Source organism: Tyto alba, unplaced genomic scaffold (assembly GCF_018691265.1).
Source record: "Tyto alba isolate M040663 unplaced genomic scaffold, T.alba_DEE_v4.0 Super-Scaffold_12, whole genome shotgun sequence".
In the NCBI taxonomy this organism is placed as follows: Eukaryota; Metazoa; Chordata; class Aves; order Strigiformes; family Tytonidae; genus Tyto; species Tyto alba.
In genome coordinates, this window is record NW_024881274.1 from 6,777,933 (window position 1) to 6,797,402 (window position 19,470).

The 19,470-nt window shown below is 68.4% G+C and overlaps 4 protein-coding genes across 4 annotated transcripts; 1 reads left to right on the top strand and 3 right to left on the bottom strand.

Annotated features, from left to right (window-relative positions):
* Positions 1-2,575: 2,575 nt before the first annotated feature.
* Positions 2,576-7,332, bottom strand: DHX58 (DExH-box helicase 58). Its single transcript, XM_042787242.1, has 12 exons — positions 7,158-7,332; positions 6,876-7,077; positions 6,564-6,754; positions 6,237-6,353; positions 5,560-5,686; positions 5,288-5,470; positions 4,944-5,200; positions 4,703-4,852; positions 4,251-4,412; positions 3,830-4,020; positions 3,504-3,600; positions 2,576-3,218 (listed from the first exon to the last, which is right to left on the bottom strand). The coding sequence occupies exons 1-12, from the start codon at positions 7,323-7,325 to the stop codon at positions 3,048-3,050; spliced, it is 2,016 nt and encodes a 671-aa protein (XP_042643176.1). The 5' UTR covers positions 7,326-7,332; the 3' UTR covers positions 2,576-3,047.
* A 410-nt stretch (positions 7,333-7,742) lies between these two features.
* Positions 7,743-15,610, bottom strand: KAT2A (lysine acetyltransferase 2A). The gene is made up of 18 exons (XM_042787232.1): positions 15,016-15,610; positions 13,348-13,471; positions 13,112-13,257; positions 12,686-12,775; positions 12,378-12,559; positions 11,911-12,102; positions 11,711-11,817; positions 11,484-11,591; positions 11,253-11,389; positions 10,911-11,119; positions 10,710-10,836; positions 10,287-10,397; positions 10,065-10,208; positions 9,805-9,919; positions 9,664-9,700; positions 9,465-9,528; positions 9,193-9,277; positions 7,743-9,003 (listed from the first exon to the last, which is right to left on the bottom strand). The coding sequence occupies exons 1-18, from the start codon at positions 15,244-15,246 to the stop codon at positions 8,810-8,812; spliced, it is 2,403 nt and encodes an 800-aa protein (XP_042643166.1). The 5' UTR covers positions 15,247-15,610; the 3' UTR covers positions 7,743-8,809.
* A 709-nt stretch (positions 15,611-16,319) lies between these two features.
* LOC116964174 (heat shock protein 30C-like) lies at positions 16,320-17,431 on the bottom strand. The gene has a single exon (XM_033002961.2). The coding sequence runs from the start codon at positions 17,088-17,090 to the stop codon at positions 16,476-16,478; it is 615 nt and encodes a 204-aa protein (XP_032858852.2). The 5' UTR covers positions 17,091-17,431; the 3' UTR covers positions 16,320-16,475.
* A 636-nt stretch (positions 17,432-18,067) lies between these two features.
* LOC116964173 (heat shock protein beta-11-like) lies at positions 18,068-18,909 on the top strand. The gene has a single exon (XM_033002960.2). It carries the CDS (start codon positions 18,175-18,177, stop codon positions 18,763-18,765), a length of 591 nt encoding a protein of 196 aa, XP_032858851.1. The 5' UTR covers positions 18,068-18,174; the 3' UTR covers positions 18,766-18,909.
* The last annotated feature ends 561 nt before the right edge of the window (positions 18,910-19,470 follow it).

The following is a 19,470-nucleotide window of genomic DNA, read 5'->3' on the forward strand; positions in this document are numbered from 1 at the left end:
GTGTCAGTGCACAAGAACTGGTCCAGCAGCCCTCTCTAACACCCAGCTATTGACAGGGCACTTGGAGTGGTGAACTGGGGCTTCAGGCGGGTTTAATCACAGGACAAACCTGCCCAGAGCTGCCCCACGGGCTGGGTACAACAGTCACTCTCTGTGGGGGCACGGCCACGCTGTGCTGCAGGGAGGAGGGAGCAGGGTGGCACAGGGCAGGGTGCAGCCCCCTGGGGACTCTGGGCTGTGTGAGGAGCAGGGGGGAGCAGAGGCCCCCCCGGCTGGGGTCTGACCCACAGCGGGAGGATGAGCGATGCAAAGCAAAGACACCGTGCCAGTGCCCAGGGAGAGCCCGCCCGGAGGGGCTGGGGCTGGGGCCACACTCGGGCAGCCCCACGATGCGCAGACCTGCTCAGATGCTCAGACACGGGCTCAGCCTCCCCGAGTGCCTGCGGCTCCAAAACCGGTTTATCAGCGCACCCCAGACCCGATCGATGCCGGAGTGACCTGAATGGCTGATGGGAGGGGAACAGCCACTGCCCCTGCTCCAGGCTGAGGGCTGCAGCAAGGGCGCACTCGAGGGAAGCTGCCCACGGCAGCCACAGCGGATTAACGGGGGGGGGCCGCAGGGATGCGTGTCCCCACACCCTCACACAGGCTGGCCCGGCCACAGACAGCCTGGGGACTCAGTCACGCGAAACCAGCTCTGAAGGATGCTGGCTCTGAAGGACGCCGGCCAAGGTCGCAGCACCGATCGCTGCAGCTCAGCTGCTCCCTGCCGCCAGGCCCAAGGTGACCGAGCCCCTGGGAAGGAGAAGCCAGATGGGGCTGGCGTTAAAGCAGAGATGCACAGGAAGGAACAAGCAGGGGCTGGATGCAGACCCACTTGCAAAACCCACAGAGTCCTACAGAGCAACGCTGCCCTGGCCCCATATCCCATGGGGTCAGGTGCACCCCTCAAAAAGGGGTAAGTTTGGCTCGATGTTGCAGAAATTCTGGTTTGGGGCACCAAAGCGGACAACCAGATCCATCTAAGCTGGTGAGGGGTCATACCACCTGGTGCTGCAGGCACCCATCAGGTTAACTCGCAGCCTGGATTCTCTGAGCACAAATCAGGGCAATTTGAGCTTAGCAAAACGATCTGGGGTCCCTGCAGGAGGGATTCTGCCTGGGGAGAGGTAGGAGAGGCCATCCCAGCCCACAGAGAGCTACAAATAACTCAAACGGCCTCATTACCCAGTTTCTGATGAACAGAATGGCTTCATGTTTCCCCTGGGGCTAACTCCACCTGAAACTGGGCTATGCCTCATGATGGCAGAAGCCGATGACTCCAAAGTCAGGCAGGAGCCTCACACTTGCTCTGAGCAGGCGTCCTCGCTGGAGGAAACCTCCGGCAGCTGCCCACGGCGAGGGGCCCCAAGGGCCACAGTACCGGGGTGCTGTGATCGCACGGTATTGTGAGCCCGGGGTGCTGTGATCCCGGGGTACGGAGATTTGGATGGTGATCGTGCCCGGGCACCCCCGGTGCCCCTGCGGCCGGCCGTGCCCGGTGGAAAAGCCACCCCTCGCCCTTCCCGGGAGCTCCCTGTGCCCGGCGGGACCGGGCTGGGAGCACGGACAGACCGCGGCCCCCCGCACCCCCGGGGTGCCTGGAGAGACCCGTAACCCGCCGAGCGACCGCGCTGCTTACCTGAGCGGGAGGTCCCCGGTCCACGCGTGGCTGGATCCCGCGGGGCAGGGGCACGCACGGAGCGGCGGGTGCGAGCGTCGCAGCCTCCCCGGCACCCGCCGGGCACCGGCTGAGCATCCCCCCGCCCGCGGGCCGCACTCCCCGGCCGGGCCGGGTCCGTTGCCCCCGGTGTCCCCCCGCACCCCGGGCATCGCCCTCATCCCCCGGCCGGGCCGGGCCGGCGCTTCCCTCTAGCGACCGTCGGCGGGAGAGCACCGGGGGGGGGGGGGGGGGGGGCGCGGGCTCCGGGGCTGCAGCATCCCGGCCCCGCCGCGGGGACCCCGAGCCCCTGGCACCGAATTCCAGCCCCCCCGAGCCCGGCCCGGGGTCCCGCCGCAAGCCCCGCGGCTCCCTCGGCCTCCCCGGCTCGGAAGGAAGGGGCCCGGCGAGGCCGGCTGCCCCGGGGGGGCCCCGGCAGAGCCTCGCGGGGACCCCCGGAGCGGGCGGGCAGCCACGCAGCCCCTTCCCCGCCCCGACAGAAGGCTCCAGCCGTGCTGGACGCCCCGGCTCAGCCGCAGCAGCCCTTTCCTCTCTGCCAGGTCAAACCCTCCCGCGGCGTCGCTGCAGGGCTGGGGCTCCCTCTGGCCCACAGGAAGGTTTGGTCTCGGGTGGGTGGGTGGGGTGGGTCGCTCAGGCCGGTGTCTGCAGGGAGGGGTAGGACTGGGGCAGCCCCACACATGCCACTCCAGGCACTCCCATGTGCCTCCCCGGGGACCCCTGGGGGGTGTGGGGTGTGTGTCTGGCTCCCCCACGGGTGATGGGGTGCTGCAGCTCCGGAGCGAGGGGTGTCCCACATCGAACCCGCCTGCGCGCAGCGAGATCCTGCGAGGAATGAAACCACCAACGCCTCCCTCGTTCCCAGCATGCACACACACGTTTTTAATGGGGGACGATCGACTAGGCAAGGTAAATCAGAAGCTGCCACAGAAGCGCTGGGCCACGGCCTGGGCCCATGTGAACGGGCTGATTCCCCTGGCAGGGCTGCAAACCGGCCGTGGGGATCCTCCCCGGGGCCCAGCAGCCCTGGGGGGATGCGGGGGGGTAAGGTGCAGCTGCCAGCAAGCAGGGAAGGGTTCGGACGTTTTCCCACACCCATTTCTCATCCTTTTTGCGTGGGCGCAGCAAAGCCTCCTCCTGCTGTCAGGGGCTGTAGCAAGGGATGTGCTGTGGCAGCCTGGTCCAGCGAGGGAAAGAGCAGTGAGCCGTGGCTCTCTGTCTGCAGGGGCCTGGAGGGAGGGTCCCATGCCAAGGGTGATGGGGAGGGTCCCACTGCCCCAGGAGGTGGCCTGGGAATAGGCTCTTCTGAGCAGAGCCCACACTAGAAGGACTAGCCGTGGGTGCTGGAGCAGTAGTCCAGATAGTCAAACTCCTCGATGGGGAATGTCACGGAGCTCCACTTCTTGTACCTCCTCTTCTCAGCTGGCGTCTCCACCACAAAGTTTTTGATGCAGAGGATGGGCAGCTTCACCTGCCGGTAGATCATCTCCATTCCCCAGTCCTGTGTGGGCAGGGAGGAGACAGTCACACAGCCCGTGGTGCAGCATCCTCGGGCTGCGGGGCCACGCACGCGTGGATGGAGGCAGCTCCTGGCTCCTGGGGTACGATCCCCTTCGGAGACAGCTGCCCGTGCCCGTGTCCCGCGTGTGTCATGCACGTCACTGGGACGTGTGCTGAGGGCAGACACAGCTCCATTCCTCAGACAGGAGCTGGGGCCCAAGGCACGGCCCCTCCTGCCCCCCCAGCTCTGACCAGGCTGCAGCCCTGGGGGCATTGCCGCTCTCACCTGCCTGCACTCGCTGCATGCGATGCGGCACCCCGGCTCCCAGTCCTTGAAAGTCCGCTGGAACTCTATTTTCCCAGAGGAAACCCTGTAATACAACCTGCAAGGGGCCAAAAGATGCTCTAAGGACAACGGTCCAGGGGACATAGCCGGGGGCATGCCACCGCAGCCACGCTGTCCTACAAAGCCCCCACGACCTCCCTGGCCCGGGGTCCCCAAGAAAGATCTGGCAGCAGGCTGCTGCCCCCCCCGGCTCGTCCTGGGTGGGGAGTGCGGCAGCCCGTGCTGGGACCCCTGCCCACTCGCCCCTGCCAGCACCCAGCTCCTACCTGAAGCTGGGGTTGATGTTAACGTGGTGCATGCCCTCCACGGTGCGGATGTCGGTGCCGCGGCACACCGCCAAGTTGCAGTTGACGCAGTAGAGGTAAACAGCCTCCGGGTCGTGCAGCCGCCGCCTCTTGCTGATCCTGACCTCCTTCATGAGCCAGCTGGCAACCGCAGCTTGCTGCAGCTCCCTGATCTGCGGAGGGCAGGGGGAGGATGGGGGTCAGCACACAGACAGACAGCAGACATGGCAAGACACACGGCCGCAGAGAGGTGCACCACCCCAGAGAGCGCGAGCTGCACGGCAGGTGCCCCGTGCACCTGACGCTGCCCCAGGGGGAGAGCAGGCGGCCAAATCCGGGGTGCAGGGGGCTGTGCCCACGCCGCGGAGGCGGGCAGGAGCTGCCTGTCCCTCCTGGCGCTCACCTTGAGACGATACTCCTGCTCGGGCATGGCCTGCACCGCTCCGATCGCCCTCTCCATCAGCTCCACCAGGTCCTCGTTGAGCAGCTCGCGAGAGACCTCCCTGCTGTTGGCTTTGGCGAGGACGGAGTAGACGCTGTTTTTGGCACGGGCACGGCCCCGGGCCTGCAGAGGAAGGGCCAAACGCTGCGCTCAGCAGAGGAGGGTCGTGGCTGACACCCCCCACCCCCCCCCGCCTCCCCGTGCCACCCTGTGAGGATGGATCCACCCCCCCACCCCGCTGCACCTCGCCAAGGAGATGCTCTGCCAGGGGCTGGGCTCATCCTCAGGGAGCTGCGAGCGGGTGTGGGGTGTGAGAGACCCCGTGTCCCACCCCCGTGGCTTTGGGGTGTCCCGGCAGGCTGCCCCCCCCCACGGGGCCGGGCAGAGTGGCTGGGGGGAGCCCCGGCAGCTACCTGCATCATGGCAATCTCGTTGGTCATCAGCCCATAGCGGACCACGATGTTGCACTCGGGGATATCCAGGCCCTCCTCGGCCACACTGGTGGAGAAGAGCAGGTTGAGGGCTCCCTCGCGGAACAGCTTGATCACGTCCTGCTGCTCGTTCTGGGGGGAGAGGGGGTGACACGGCTGCGTGGGGCTGGGAGCCCCCGGCAGCACCCGCAGCACCCACGGAGCGCGCCGGGGCTCCGCTCACCTGCGTCATGTGCCGGCCCTGGTTGCTGTAGCCGGCGCCGGTGAGGACGGCGGCCCTGACGTGCTGCCCGCCGAGCGCGGCCGTGTCCTGCAGCCAGCCGAGCAGGCTGTGGGCGCTCTGCCGCGTCTTGGTGAAGACGATGCCGCGAGAGGTGCCCAGGGGCTGGAAGTGCTCCCGCAGGATCTCCTCCAGCTTGCCCAGCCTGGGATTCTCATAGCGCCGGTCCCCAGCCAGCGCCTGCAGGCTCGGCCTGTTCTCTGCGCAGGCGAGCGGAGCATCAGCGGGGGTCCCCGCCCCCCCAAGAGCACCCAGCACCAACCCCCGCCTCCAAGCCCCGCCGTTACCCTCAAACGTGGCGGCGAGGAAGCGCTCGGTGGGGTCCTTCGCGTCCCGCCCAGCGGCGTAGAACTGCTGCAGGCACTGGAAGGCGTCGATCATCCGCACCGTGTCGTTGATCAGCAAAGCGTCGTTGTACTTGCGCAAGTGCAGGGCGCACACCCGCGTCTTGCGACAAAACGTCTCTGCCGCTGGCAAGGGCCGGGGCACGCCGCCGTCACAGCCCGGCCCCGCGCCTGCCGGCTCTGCCCCGCCGCCCCCGCCCCGCCGCCCCCCTCACCTCTCTTCTCCAGCTCCACGATGCGCTGCTCGTAAATCTGCGTGCCGAAGTCCTGCGGCAGGCCGGGCGTCTCCATGTGCTGCTGGATCTGCTCCATCATCCTCTTCAGCCGCGTGCCAAAGGGGTCCTGGGAGCAGAGAGGGGCTCAGGACCCGAGGAATCGGGGACGTTGCTCCGGACAGCCTCAGAGGCGCAGCCCAGCGGGCCTCGCCGGGGGCTTGGTTGGGGTCCTTCGCGTCCCTCTCAGCAGCGTAGAACTGCTGGAGGCGCTGGAAGGTGTCCATCATCCGCAGCGTGTCGTTGACCAGCAAAGGGCTGTTTGCACGGCGGGACCCAGCCGGCTGCGGGATCCCCCTGCCCCAACGCGCCGGGTCAGCCGGTTCCCTGTGCTGGCCTGAGCCGAGCGGACGGAGGGACACAGCCCCCCGGCTCAGCAGGGCTCAGGGGTTAACCCTAACCCTAAAGCTAACCCTAACCCTAACCCTAACCAACCGTAACTCTAACCCTAACCCTAACCAACCCTAACCCTAACCCTAACCAACCCTAACCCTAACCCTAACCCTAATCCTAACCAACTCTAACCCTAACCCTAACCAACCCTAACCCTAACCAACCCTAACCCTAACCCAACCTTCCACCTGGCGAGTGGCCCTGCGGCTCCGGCCAGCCGCCCTCACCTGCGCTCTCTCCTGGCACAGGTCGTACTGCTTCCTGGGCTGGGGGACGTGGCTCTGCAGCTGCTGCACCTCCTCCTGCGCCGACGTGATTTTCTCGGTGTCCAGGTTGGCACAGATCTGGGAGGGTGAGACCCCGCTTCCAGCCCTCAGCCCAGCAGCCCAGGGCGATGCGGAGAGCTCGGGGAGAACTCCCCCCGGAGCTGCCCAGCGCTCGCACACCGCCTTATCAGTGCTCTCCCCAAGGGACACCCCGCTGCACCCCAGGGGAAGCTGTGCCCAGGGCCGCTGCACCCTGTCTTGGCGCAGGACAGGGGGTGTGGGACCCACCTGCAGGATGTGCTCCACGGCCCCCTCGAAGGAGGTTGCCCCCCCGGTGCCCGGGGATGCCGTCAGGCCCAGGACCTGCGGCAGGTCCTGCTGCCCGCTGAGCTTGCGCTGGAGGTAATTCAGCATGATTTTGTTGTAGACGGCTTCCTTGTGCGTGTGGTGGCACTCGTCTATCACCAGCAGCGAGAAATCTGCGCCGGGCGAGGGAGAGGAGCGGGATGAGCCCTGCGGGAGCTCCAGGCAGCGGCAGAGGCTCGGCCGGGGCAGACCCACCCCAGCCTGGCCGCGGGGAGAGCCGGGTCCCGCGCCCACCCGTCAGCTCCACGCGCGTGTCCTCGTCCCCGCTGAGCAGCGCGTTCTGCAGGATCTGGGCCGTGCAGATGACGACGTCGCTCTGCTTCACCACGCTGGCGAAGAAGGACTTGTGGCTGCTGTCCCCGCTGATGGCCGTCACCCTGAAGCTGTCCTGCAGCACGTGGAGCTCCTTCTTGGCGTGCTGGTCCACCAAGTGCACCTGCGCCCAGGAGACCCCGCTCAGCGCCGGCCCGGGGCCGCCGTTACCCCCGGGGCCGGGGAAGGGGGGTCGGGGAGCACCTTGTTGACCAGCACGGCCACCTTGCCCCCCCGGCGGGTCTCCAGGTGCCTCCGGCAGACGTGGACGGCAGCGCGGGTCTTCCCCGCGCCCGTGGGCAGCCAGATGATGCTGTTAAGGCCGCGCAGGGCCGGGGCCACGGCCTCCCGCTGGTACCCCCGCAGCTCCATCGCGCCCGGGGCCGCGGCCGGGAAACGAAACTGGAGGCGGCGCGTCCTGGCGGAGCCCCGGCGGGGGGGGGGGGGGGGCCCGGCCAGGGGGGGCCCCGGCGGCCGCGCTGCCGGCACCGGGCTGAGCCGAGCCGAGCGGGGCTGCCTACGCCCCCGCCGCCCCCCCCCCCCCCCCCCCCCGCTCCGTTCCCGGCGCCCCCCGAACTGAAACCGAAACCCGGCGGAGCTCCCGCAGCAGCGCCGGTGCTGCCCCGCCCCGCCCCCCAAGCGGCCCCCGCTCCCCGGCCGGGCCCCCCCCGGGCAGCACCGCACACCCCAGTTCCGCCCAGTGCACCCCAGCCAGGCCCAGGGGCTCTCTGCAGCCTCCCGACACCCCCCCACCCCCCCCAGATCGTGCTGCGGGGCCAGACTCCAGACTCAAGGGTGCAGCTAGGTCTGCACAAGGACGTTTATTAAAAAAACAAAAAAACAACAACAACAACAAAAAAAAAGCCAAACCAAAAAATAAACCCAACAAACGAACAAACCAACAGTCAAGTGGAATGGTGAGAGGGAAGGGGGGGGAAGGGGGGTGGTCCCATCCCGGCCAGGTCCGTGAGCTGCAGAGCAGCACCAGCACCCACACAGCAATAACAGCACGGGGGGGGGCGTGGGGGGGCAAGGCAGGAGGGGAGCAAGCGAGGCTGGGGGCCAAGTCAGTGCTGGGGTCAGGCACGCGCCAGCCCAGCACCCAAGGAGGCACAGGGGGCAACACGGCCCCCGAGGTGTGAGGAGGGGGCAGCAAAGCTGGGGGGAGGGGGGGGGGGAGGCGAGCAGGGGCTGACCCCCCGCCCAGGGGCCAAGGCTGGCACCCAGCTGGGGCAGAGCAGGGGCCAGGGCAGCCCCCACCGCTCCCAGCCAAACGAGGGGCAGCCCAGGAGCCTCCGGGGGGAGGGAAAAGCTGATAGAGGCAGCAGGAGCTGGGGGGCACAGGGGCAGAGCACTCCCACCCCCCCCCAGCAGCAGGACCCTGGCCCACACGCAGGATCTCTGCCCACAGCTCCGGGTGGGCAGGGCTGAGCCCTGCCCTACATTCAAGAAGAAGGGGGGGTGGGTGTCTGTGCGTGGACGGAAGCAGAAAAAACAAAGCACTTGTGTGCCCCTGCCCTACCGCGGAGAGCCAGGGCAGAAGGCACCACCCTGGGGGGGCTCCTGGCCCGCAGGGAGAGGCAGGAGCTCAGCACTGCCCCTGACCCGGGCGGATCCTGATGATGCAGCTCCAGCCCCTCTCCTCACCCCCCCCCGGGAGAGGCAGGCAGCAGCTCGGGGATAAAAGCACCCCCTCCCTCCTAACAGCCCCCCCAAGGGAAGGCCCAGCTCCCCCAGGCTGCCCAGCAGCAACAAACCCTCCAGCAGCCCCTGTCAGGGAGGGGGGCTGGGTCCCCCAGACAGCCCTGTCCCCGGGGGGGGCTGCCACTGGCCAAGGCGGGCCCAGGCCAGCTCCCCTACTTGTCGATGAGCCCCCCCTCCTTGAGCTTGAAGTAGAAGAACTTCTCCAGGGTGTTGGCACACTTGCAGTAGTCGCTGTCGGGCGGGTTGTACTCGCGGCAGTTGGTGATGATGCGCTGCAGGTCGGCGATGAAGAGCTTCTTGGTGACGTAGTAGCGGTTCTTCAGGCGCTCGGTCATGGTCTTCAGGTCTGGGGGTGGGGAAGGGTTAGGTCCCCCAGGCCTCTGCACCCAGAGCTGGACCCAACCCATCCCTCTCTCTCCTGGCCTGTCCTGGGGCTCCCAGCACCCCACCAGCCCAACCCTGACCCCCCAGCAGAGACCCCAGGACAGGGCTGAAGCCCCCCCCAGCCCCCCAGGGTGCGGGCACAACCACCTACCGATGGGGAAGCGGATGATTTCATAGTAGTCTGGGGCCTCCGACTTCTTCACCGGCTCCATGAAGGGCCACGCACTGGGGTGGGTCTGGGGAGAGGCCGGGGGGGGGCAGATTACATGCAGCCCCCTGCCCAGCCCAGCACACGGGGGTCTGTCACCCCCCCTGCCCCCCGAGGGCAGGGCCCAGGACAGCCCGTCCCAGGGGAGGCAGCTCCGAGGGCTGGGGGGGGGGAGACAGGGGCACCCAGAGCAGAAGGTCCCCTCCTGCCCCCACCTTGATCTGGGCCAGGAGGTTCTTCAGGGTGTTGTAGAGCTGGTCTGGATCCTTCAGCTCTTTTCTGTAGGACAAAACCAGTGCCCGTCAGCGGGCAGCCGCCCTCCGTCCCGGTGCTCCCAGCTTCCCCACCCAGCCCCACGAACAAGCAGCAGCCCGATCCGAGCCCCCACAGCCCACCCCCCGCTGCAGCGCTCACCCCTTCTCCTTCCCCAGTGGTTTCCAGCCCGTTTCTCCTGGAAGACAAGCACCAACGTCACCACGTCTGCCCCGTGGGCGAGGGAGGAGGGAGCCCTCCTGCCAGGCAGCCCCTTCCCCGCCAGAAGCCAGCAGGACTCACGGATTCCGGGGACGCTCTCGATGGGGATCTGCCGCACGCCCTCCTTGAAGCAGGTCAGGCCAGGGTAGACCTTGCGGATCTGCGCCTGCTTCCTCTCAATCAGCTTCTTGATGATCTGCATCAGGAAGGGGGGGGGTGAGAAGGGGGGAGGCGAGCAGGGACTGCAGGATGCTCCGTGCCCTGGGACCCCCCCCGGCCCAGAGCACCGGCTGCACCCGCTGCCGACCCCCCTCCCGGGCAGCGCCCACCCCGGGACGTACCTCCTTCTGCTTCTTGATGATGTGGGAGAGCTCGGTGTAGGGGATGCGGGGGTTCAGCTCGCACTCCATCAGGGTCGCCCCCTCGTAGTCCTTGATGTAGCCCAGGTAGCGGCTCTTGGGGACCTTGATGTCCTTGGAAAAGCCCTAGGAGGGAGGGGGCGGGTGGGAGGGGGGTGGTGGGCAGGAGGGCTGAGGGGAGCTGCCCCGGGGGAAGGAGCTCACCTGCTTCTTGAAGTAGCCGATGGCGTACTCGTCCGCGTAGGTGAGGAAGTAGAGGATGTTGTGCTTGATGTGGTACTCCTTCAGGTGGTTCATCAGGTGCGTCCCGTAGCCCTGGGGGAGCCACCGTGAGACAGGGACCACCCCCCCCCGTGCCCCCCAGGCAGCCTGAGTCGGACAGGACACACAGCCCCCTCCCACCCAGGGACACGGGCAGCTGGAAGATGTCCCAGAGCGACTGCTGCTGCTCGGGGCCGGCCAGCGCCGAGCGGGTCTGGCTCCCCAAGAGGTTGGGCCAGCCCCGGGCTCTACCAGCTACAGTGAGACCACCCCCATGGCCCCCCCACCACCACCCTGCTTCTCCCCACCCTGCAGAGCCACCGCGGACCCCCACGCCGTGCCCACCGCCCGCCTCCTCGCTCCCACCTTCACTTGCTCGTTGGACGTGACGGCGCAGAAGACAATCTCTGTGAAGCCCTGGGTGGGGAACATGCGGAAGCAGATCCCCCCGATCACTCGGCCGTCCTTGATCAGTGCCAGGGTCTTGTGCTTCCTGCGGGCAGGGAGGTCAAGGGTGAGACGGGAGCCCCCCACACCCGCTCCCCCTCACCCCCCCGAGTCACGCACGGGTCGAAGACGAGGCGGGTGATGTACTCCTTGGGCATGCGGGGCAGCTGGTGCGAGAAGACGTTCTGCAAGCCCACCAGCCACATCAGGATCTTCTTGTTGGACTTCTGCGAGAGCGAGTTGCCGATGACGTGGAACTCGATGATGCCGCGGCGCTCCTCCAGCCGAGCCGTCTCGTCCCGCGCCGCGTTGGCCGACAGCAGGCTGGTCTGGGGGGGTGCGGGGGGTGTCACTGGCCCCAGCACACCCTCCACGGGGGAGCCCAACCAGGCCCCGACACATCGGGAAAGCGGCTCCGCGGGTGCTGGAGAGCGGCAGCGCCTCAGACCCCGCAGCCCGTACCTCGGGGCCCAGCATGGCAGCGGGGTCGGTGATGGTCAGCATCACCTCGTTCACCAGCTCCATGGGGATGTCTCCCATGACACGGATCCGCTTGGCATCTTCCAGCGTCAGGCTCTCGGGCAGCTTCCGCTTCTCCCCTGGGAGCGGAGCAGAGCAGAGCAGCACATCCAGCACCGGGAGGGACCAAGGACGGTCCCAGCACCCGCGGGGCCGGGGCCAGGCCGGCCCTACCTGGCAGGGGCTCCGGGGTGCTGGTGTCCATGCTCACGGCAGAGCTGCTGCTGCTGAGCTTCTTGCTGAAGAGCGGAGTGGTGGGCACGGTGACGGTGCTGACCGCGGCTGGAAGAGACCGACGATGCCCACGGCTACCGCGAAGCGGCTCGTCACGCCGCGGCAGCCCAGCCACCACCACGGCTCCCCCACGCCTCGGTCCTTCATCCTCCAGCCCCCTGAGATACCTGGGCGAGACACCAGCTGGGCACCCTCCGCGGCTGGCACCGTGAAATCGGCCTCCCAGATCGGGGAGTTCTCGCCGTAGATCTCCTCCTCCAGCATGGACAGGAACCTGGCAGGGAGCGGCACGTCAGCCACGCTCGGTGTGCGAGTGCCCCGCGGGAGGAGAGCTTCCGCAGCGGCCAGCCCCGCGGCGGGCACCTACTTGGGGAAGTGGGTGAGGATCAGCGTCCGCTTCTCTGGCACCAGCTTGTCCTTCTCCACCCGGAATTTCTCCAGCAGCTGCCGGCGGGTGACGGTGAAGATGGACTTCAGGAGGCTGCGCCCGAAGACGTGGGTGGTCTCGTAGCGGGGAAGGCTGTCGCAGCTCTGTGGCACGTGGCAGTAGCACAGCCACCTAGGAGACAAGAACGGGCTCCAGTGACGGGGCTGGGACCGGTGACCCTCCTGGGACAGCACTGCTGGGAGCAGGGACGGGCAGAGCAGGCGCCCGGGGGGGCCGTGGGTGATGTCATTTGGAAGCAGGCTCCCCTCTGGATGCCCGCTCGACCAACAGACCAGCAACCCATGAGCCAGGAAGAGGCTGAGAGCCCGGGGGCCACCCCGCGCAGGGGTGGGAGGAGCGGGCAGACCCCCAGGCTGGCTGGCTCAGACCCCCCCTCCCGCCCTCACCTGGTGTAGTTGACCTTGTAGGTGGCCACATCATCATTCTGGGAGCGCTGCCGGAACTGGGACGGCGTCTCCAGCTTCCAGTAGTTGAGGCAGAGCAGGAACATCTTGGAGAGCTCGTACATGGTCTGCCGCTCCTTGGGTGGCAGGTGGCTGAACTTGTACTGGACAAAGTTCAGGACTCCCTGGGGAGAGGAAGGGGCGGTGGAGGGGCACTGGGCGCTGCCCCTGAAGAGGGAGGGGACTGTGCAAGAGCAGCAAAACACAGGACAAGCCACCAACGCAATGTGTGAGCCTGACAGCAGCCTCACCTGCTCAATGTTTGGTTTCTCGAAGGGAGGGCTCCCCAGGGACCCCTCGACCACAGGCTGGCTCATCTGCAGGATGCACTTCCGCAGGAGCTGCGAAGAGCCCGCCGGGCACGGTTACTGAAGTCCCAAGAACCAGGCACACCGCGAGCGGGGGACGTGGCAGAACGCTGCCGCGGGGCTGCACCCATTCACACAGCCAGGAAGGTGCCAGGGTCCACCTCAGAGCACGGACGTTTCTCCCCCAGAAACCTCCCTCCCAGGGGAGCTCAAGGCCGGGAGAGCTTTCTCTCCCGGGACAGGGTGGGTGTTTCAGGTCTCCGGCTGGGCTGGCGGGCCAGCAGCCCCAGCCCCCTGGCAAAGCTGAGGGACCCCCGCGCAAGCCCCACCGTGCAGGGGGCAGTGAGACGTGCCCAGCCCCAGACGCACCTTGAACAGGTAGAAATACACCTGCTTGGTGTCCGTGTCCTCCTCCTTGTGCACCGACATGAAGAGGTTCTCCACGTCCACCACCATGCCCAGCAGCCGGTTGATCTCCTCCTCCGAGACGTTCTCCAGGTGGGACACGTGGTCCGCTGCGGCGGAGGGAAAGCCACGGTGAGACCGGGGGGGTCAGCACGGCTCCCCCTCCCCGGGGGGGTCCCCGGCACCCCGCGGGGGGTTACCCAGCGCGTGGCCGCAGCTCCGGCAGGGCTCGCTCAGGTTGGTCACCGGCTGCTGCAGGTCCATGCGGGGGGCGGTGGGGGGGTTGGGGTTCTTCCAGCCGTTGCACTTGCAGGCGTCGTTGGCCTGGGGCGAGGGGGCGCAGAGGCCGTCGGGCAGCGGCCCACGCTCCGCCTCGCGCCAGGGCTGCCGCCTTCTCGGGCCAAGTAACCCCCCACCCGCAATGACTCCTTTACCTGTCCCACCCACCCCTATTTCTGCACCCCAGCTTTCCTCAGCACCCACCCTGCGTGGCCCAGCACCCTAATGCTCTCTCACGTCTCTCCTGTGTGCAGCCCCTGCCCAGGGACGTCCTCGCATCTCCCTCACACACCTCAGCACCTCCCGCAGCCCTGCCCAGCGCCCGCTCCTGAACACCATGCACAGCCCAGCACCCCATCCTGCACCCCTCAACCACACATGACCTTACACCCCCCTCCTGCGCCCCCTGCTCATGCACGGCCCAGCACCCCCCTCCTGCACGGCCCAGCACCCCCCTCCTGCACCCCCTGCACGGCCCAGCACCCCCTCCTGCACCCCCTGCCCGTGCACGGCCCAGCACCCCCTCCTGCACCCCCTGCACGGCCCAGCACCCCCCCCCTGCACCCCCTGCACGGCCCAGCACCCTCTTCTGCACCCCCTGCCCATGCACGGCCCAGCACCCCCCTCCTGCACCCCCTGCACGGCCCAGCACCCCCCTCCTGCACCCCCTGCACGGCCCAGCACCCCCCTCCTGCACCCCCTGCCCGTGCACGGCCCAGCACCCCCTCCTGCACCCCCTGCACGGCCCAGCACCCCCCCCCTGCACCCCCTGCACGGCCCAGCACCCCCCTTCTGCACCCCCTGCCCGTGCACGGCCCAGCACCCCCCCCCTGCACCCCCTGCACGGCCCAGCACCCCCTCCTGCACCCCCTGCCCGTGCACGGCCCAGCACCCCCTCCTGCACCCCCTGCACGGCCCAGCACCCCCCCCCTGCACCCCCTGCACGGCCCAGCACCCCCCCCCTGCACCCCCTGCCCATGCACGGCCCAGCACCCCCCTCCTGCACCCCCTGCACGGCCCAGCACCCCCCTCCTGCACCCCCTGCACGGCCCAGCACCCCCCTCCTGCACCCCCTGCCCGTGCACGGCCCAGCACCCCCTCCTGCACCCCCTGCACGGCCCAGCACCCCCCCCCCTGCACCCCCTGCACGGCCCAGCACCCCCCTTCTGCACCCCCTGCCCGTGCACGGCCCAGCACCCCCCTCCTGCACCCCCTGCACGGCCCAGCACCCCCTCCTGCACCCCCTGCCCGTGCACGGCCCAGCACCCCCCTCCTGCACCCCCTGCCCGTGCACGGCCCAGCACCCCCCTCCTGCACCCCCTGCCCGTGCACGGCCCAGCACCCCCCTCCTGCACCCCCTGCACGGCCCAGCACCCCCTCCTGCACCCCCTGCACGGCCCAGCACCCCCTGCCCGTGCACGGCCCAGCACACCCCTCCTGCACCCCCTGCACGGCCCAGCACCCCCCTCCCGCACCCCCTGCACGGCCCAGCACCCCCTCCTGCACCCCCTGCCCGTGCACGGCCCAGCACCCCCTCCCGCACCCCTCCGCACCCCCGGCCGGTGCAGCCCGGTGCCGATGCAGCCCACCTTGCAGGCCGAGAAGACCCCCAGCTTCTCCAGCTTCTTGCCGCGGGGGAAGCCCCGCACCTGCGCCTTGCGCTGGCTCGCCCGCTGTTGCTGGCTCAGCCCGGGCCGCGCCGGGTCGCTGGACCCCGCTCCTCCCGCCGCCGCCCCGCTCCCGGCCCCGCCGCTCCCCGCCGCCGCCGCCCCCGGGCCCGGCGGGGGCCGCCCGGGCTGCGCGGCCTCCGGCTCCGCCATGCCGGGCCCGGCGTGCGCTCCGCGCTCACTGCGCCTGCGCGCCGGGCACGCCGGGATCGGTAGTCCGCTGCGGCGGGGGGCGGCGGGGGGGCCGGTCCTGCCGGGGCCGGCTCACGGGCGCGGTTCACGGGAGCGGAGCTCCCGCCCGGGGCTGCGGGCGGCGCCGGGCGGCCGCGGAGGATGGAGAGATCCGGGCCCGATGGGGGCCAGCCGCCCCGAGAGCCCCTCCCGGGGTCCCACCGGCGGCGAGAGGCCATCGCCGCCCGGAGGAGCCCCCGCCCCGGTAATCGGTGACCGGCACCGCGCCCGGCCCGGCCCGGCCCGGCCCGGCCCGGCGGTCCTCGGCGCTGCACGGAGCGTCCCGCGGCCCCCTCCAAATATGGAGCGCGGCCCCGCCTTCCCCGCCAAATATGGGGGCGATGCCCCGCCCTCCCCTTCCCCACCTCCTCCCGGGGAACGCGGGGGGTGTGGTCACGCAGCCTCGCCCCGCCTCCTCCACCCAATATGGAGTGTGGCCACGCCCCATCCCCGGCATGCGCCCGCCTCCTGCGGTACAGACGGAGTGGGACCGCCCCCTGCCTGCCCATTTATGGATGCCCCCGCCCATTTAGCCGCGGAGGGGCGTGGCTTGGCGGCGCGCCGGGTGGCGAAGGAGCGAGCAGCGCCTGGAAGGTGCCAGCAATGGCGGGGGGGGGGGGGGGGGGTTGGAACGGGGGCCACTGGAACGGCTCGGAACGGGGCATGCTGGCACAGCTCGGAGCTGGGGGTACTGGCACCGCTCGGAACGGCTTGTGGCTGGGCGGGTACGGCATGAGAGAGTCCCAGCACCATCCCGATGGGGCGTCGGGTGCCCAAAGGCTGCCCGGGGGGGATGCTCAGGGCCCCCCAGGGATGCTCAGCGCCGGGCATGTGCTGGAGCCCCTCGAACGACCTCCTCTGCCAAGGCGGGGCTGGGGAGAGGTGCCAGGGACGTGCCCAGCTCCCCGGGCTGCCAGCCCACTGCGTGGGCACAGCCAGGAGTGCCGCAAAGCACAGGGGCCGGGCGAGACCAGCAAACACAGAAACTGCACAAATAAAAGTCAGGAACATTTATTACATATCAAAAAAGCTACATGTTTTGGGCAGAGGCGCCCGCCACCAGGCCGCCGTGCGGTCCCCGGCGGGGTCCTGCCCTGTGGCCAGCAGCTGCCCTGGCAGCCGGGCTCAGCCCGGCGCGGTGCTGCTCCCCGTCACGCCTTGGCCCGCTCGGCTGCCTCGTCGGTGCTGGCTGCCGGCTGTGCCACCGCCGGGCCCATCTGGATGGGCACGTTCCTCTCGGGGGCGGCCGGCAGGGCCAGCCGGGGGGCCTCGATGCGGAGCTGCCCCTCCTTGGACAGGGAGCACGTCAGCGCCTCGGCGTCCACCTCCTCGGGCACGTCCCACTCCCGCTTCAGCACCTCGTACTTGTAGGAGAAGGAGCCCTTCTCGTCCGTGCTCTGCGTCTCCTTCTGCCCCACCAGCACCACCTTCCTGCCCACCACCTTCACCGACAGCTGCTCGGGAGCAAAGTCCTTGACGTCCTGGCAGACGGAGAAGCCCTCGCCGGAGCCCTGGGTCAGGGCTGGGCTGGTGCTGGTGCTCGGGGCTCGCTCCGCGGTGATGCCGAGCCGGCTGGGGCTGCTCCCGCTGCTCAGGAGCTGCTCGAAGCTGCTCATGAACTCCCGAGCCCTCTCCATCTCCAGGCGCAGCTCTCGCTCCAGCTCGGCGAAGAGGGTGCCTGGATGTGGCCAGATGGTGCGGACGGGTCCCAGCCACGGGAACAGCGAGCTGGACATGGGCGGCATGAAGTGCAGGCGGCAAAGCATCTCTGCTCCTGGTGTGTGCTGCGGCTCAGCTCTGTGCAGGGGCTGGAGAGTGCTGGGCTGGGGCCGGGGAGCGGCGGATTTTATCCTTCCCTGCCTGGGGGCGTGCCCCTTCCAGAACGCTCTCTCCCCACGCACCCTCCCAGAGCCATCACCTATTTTTGAGCGGCTGATTATCTGCCAGCCGAAATAGCAGCGCCTGCTTCTGGGGACGAGTCACACGCCACAAATAGGGAGCTGCAGTCACTGCTGGCAGCTCGGGTTTCTGCAGAGGCACCGTGATGCAGCGAGGCCCGCGGGACCACCAGCCAGGGGGCCAGCACAGCCCTTCCCATGGCCCCCGCGCTGCGGGGCTCGGCGGAGCGCAGGTTACGCTGTGCCAGGAGCGTCTCACTTTGGCCAGCACAGGGACAGACCCACCCCTAAAGCAACGTGTTCCGACGTCACCCACTGCCAGACGCCTCTCGCACTTTCTAGGCCCCCCTCCCACCCCGGGGGCTGCCCACCCGTCCTGTGCCAGCCCCCCAGCACCCCGCCTGTGCACCCCGCCTGGGGAGGGGCCCACAGGCTGGTTTCTGGTCCCACCTGGGGGTCCCCAGGTGAGTCCTGCAAACTGGGTGGGGGACAGAGGAGCTCTCCTGCCTGCAGATGGGGAGGGGAACGGGGCACAGGAGAGGGGGTGGAAGGCAGGGAGGAGAAGAGCCCAGCCCCACTCCCTGCCTGGGAGGTAGAAAGGCCACAGATTTTTGGCAGGAGTGGCTCAGGCATCCCGCTCAGAGGCTGAGGTGATGCTGCTAATTATAAGCCAGGAGAGCAGAGCCGCAAGACTAAGGGCGAAGGTATGCTGGGCACGACGTAAGAGGTGCCTCTCCTCATGGATGAGTAACAAGAATGAGCTAGAACAGGCTGGAAAGAGCTAAACTTTTCTCCCAAGGATGACGTGATGCACAGGATGAGGCCACTCCTCCTGGGAAGGGGAATAAAAGCCGCGGGTGGCAGTAGCGGGACAGAGCGCTCCCAGCCTGAGAGCCACCAGCTACCAGCAGCACCAGCAGCACCAGCAGCACCAGCAGCACCAGCAGCAGCGATGCTTTGCCGAATGCACCTCGCACCATTCGCCTCCAGCTCCCTGGCCAGCCGGCTGGGCACGGTGAGGACCCTCTGGCCCCACGCAGAGACCATCTTCACCGAGCTGCAGCAGGAGATGGAGAAAGCTCGGGAGTTCATGAGCAGCTTCGAGCAGCTCCTGAGCAGCCAAGGAGCCACCGCCATGGAGAGAGCCCCGAGCACCAGCACCAGCCCAGCCCTGACCCAGGGCTCCGGCGAGGGCTTCTCCGTCTGCCAGGACGTCAAGAACTTTGCTCCCGAGCAGCTGTCGGTGAAGGTGGTGGGCAGGAAGGTGGTGCTGGTGGGGCAGAAGGAGACGCAGAACGTCGATGAGAAGGGCTCCTTCTCCTACAAGTACGAGGTGCTGAAGCGGGAGTGGGACGTGCCCGAGGAGGTGGACGCCGAGGCGCTGACGTGCTCCCTGTCCAAGGAGGGGCAGCTCCGCATCGAGGCCCCCCGGCTGGCCCTGCCGGCCGCCCCCGAGAGGAACGTGCCCATCCAGGTCAGCCCTGCAGCCCCACAGCCCGGACCAGCCTCCGAGGACGGAGCCACCAACAAAGCCCAGGTGTAATGGGAGGGGAACCAATGGCCTGCGGCAGGACCGGAGCAGACAGCAGCAAGTCTCGGGTTTTAGCCCTGACAAGCTCCATCATCAATGATATAATTTTTTTCACTATACTGGAATGTTTTTGTATCCAATAAAATACTTTTGCATAGAACCTGCTTGTGCTCTCTTGGTGTTGACTGATGGGGAGGCTGTGCCCTGGTCTCAGCTCTTGACGGCAGACGAGCTGGATGCACAGAGAGGGAAGAACCTCTCTTGGTGCCTCAGGGCAGCACAAAATGGGGCTGACAGTGGACCCAGAGGGAGGGAAGGTCCCCAGGGTGCTGCTCAGGGTGGGGGGAAGCAGGAAGCTCCCGGGCAGGGAGGGGCAGCCCCCCTCACCTGTACCTGAGCAGAGGCAGCTCTCCCAGGGAGCAAGCAGGCTGCCTTCACCCCCTCCTCATGCTACTGTCAGCATCTGCCCCAGCTCCACAGCCCCTTGCTGCCTGGGTGATGCCACTGAACAGGAAGACAACCATGCTGGACAGTCTGGCTGGGTGGAGGTTGCCTCCATTGTAGCCAAACTTTCCCCCCTCCCCAGCTTGGAAAGGGGCTGCTGGAGCCCCCCAAGATCCCAACAGCCAGGAGGGTGAACCCCAGCCCCAGGGACTGCACATAACCACCATAAACAGCTCTGCTCAGGCCCGGGCAGGCAGCAGGTATGTGGGCAGG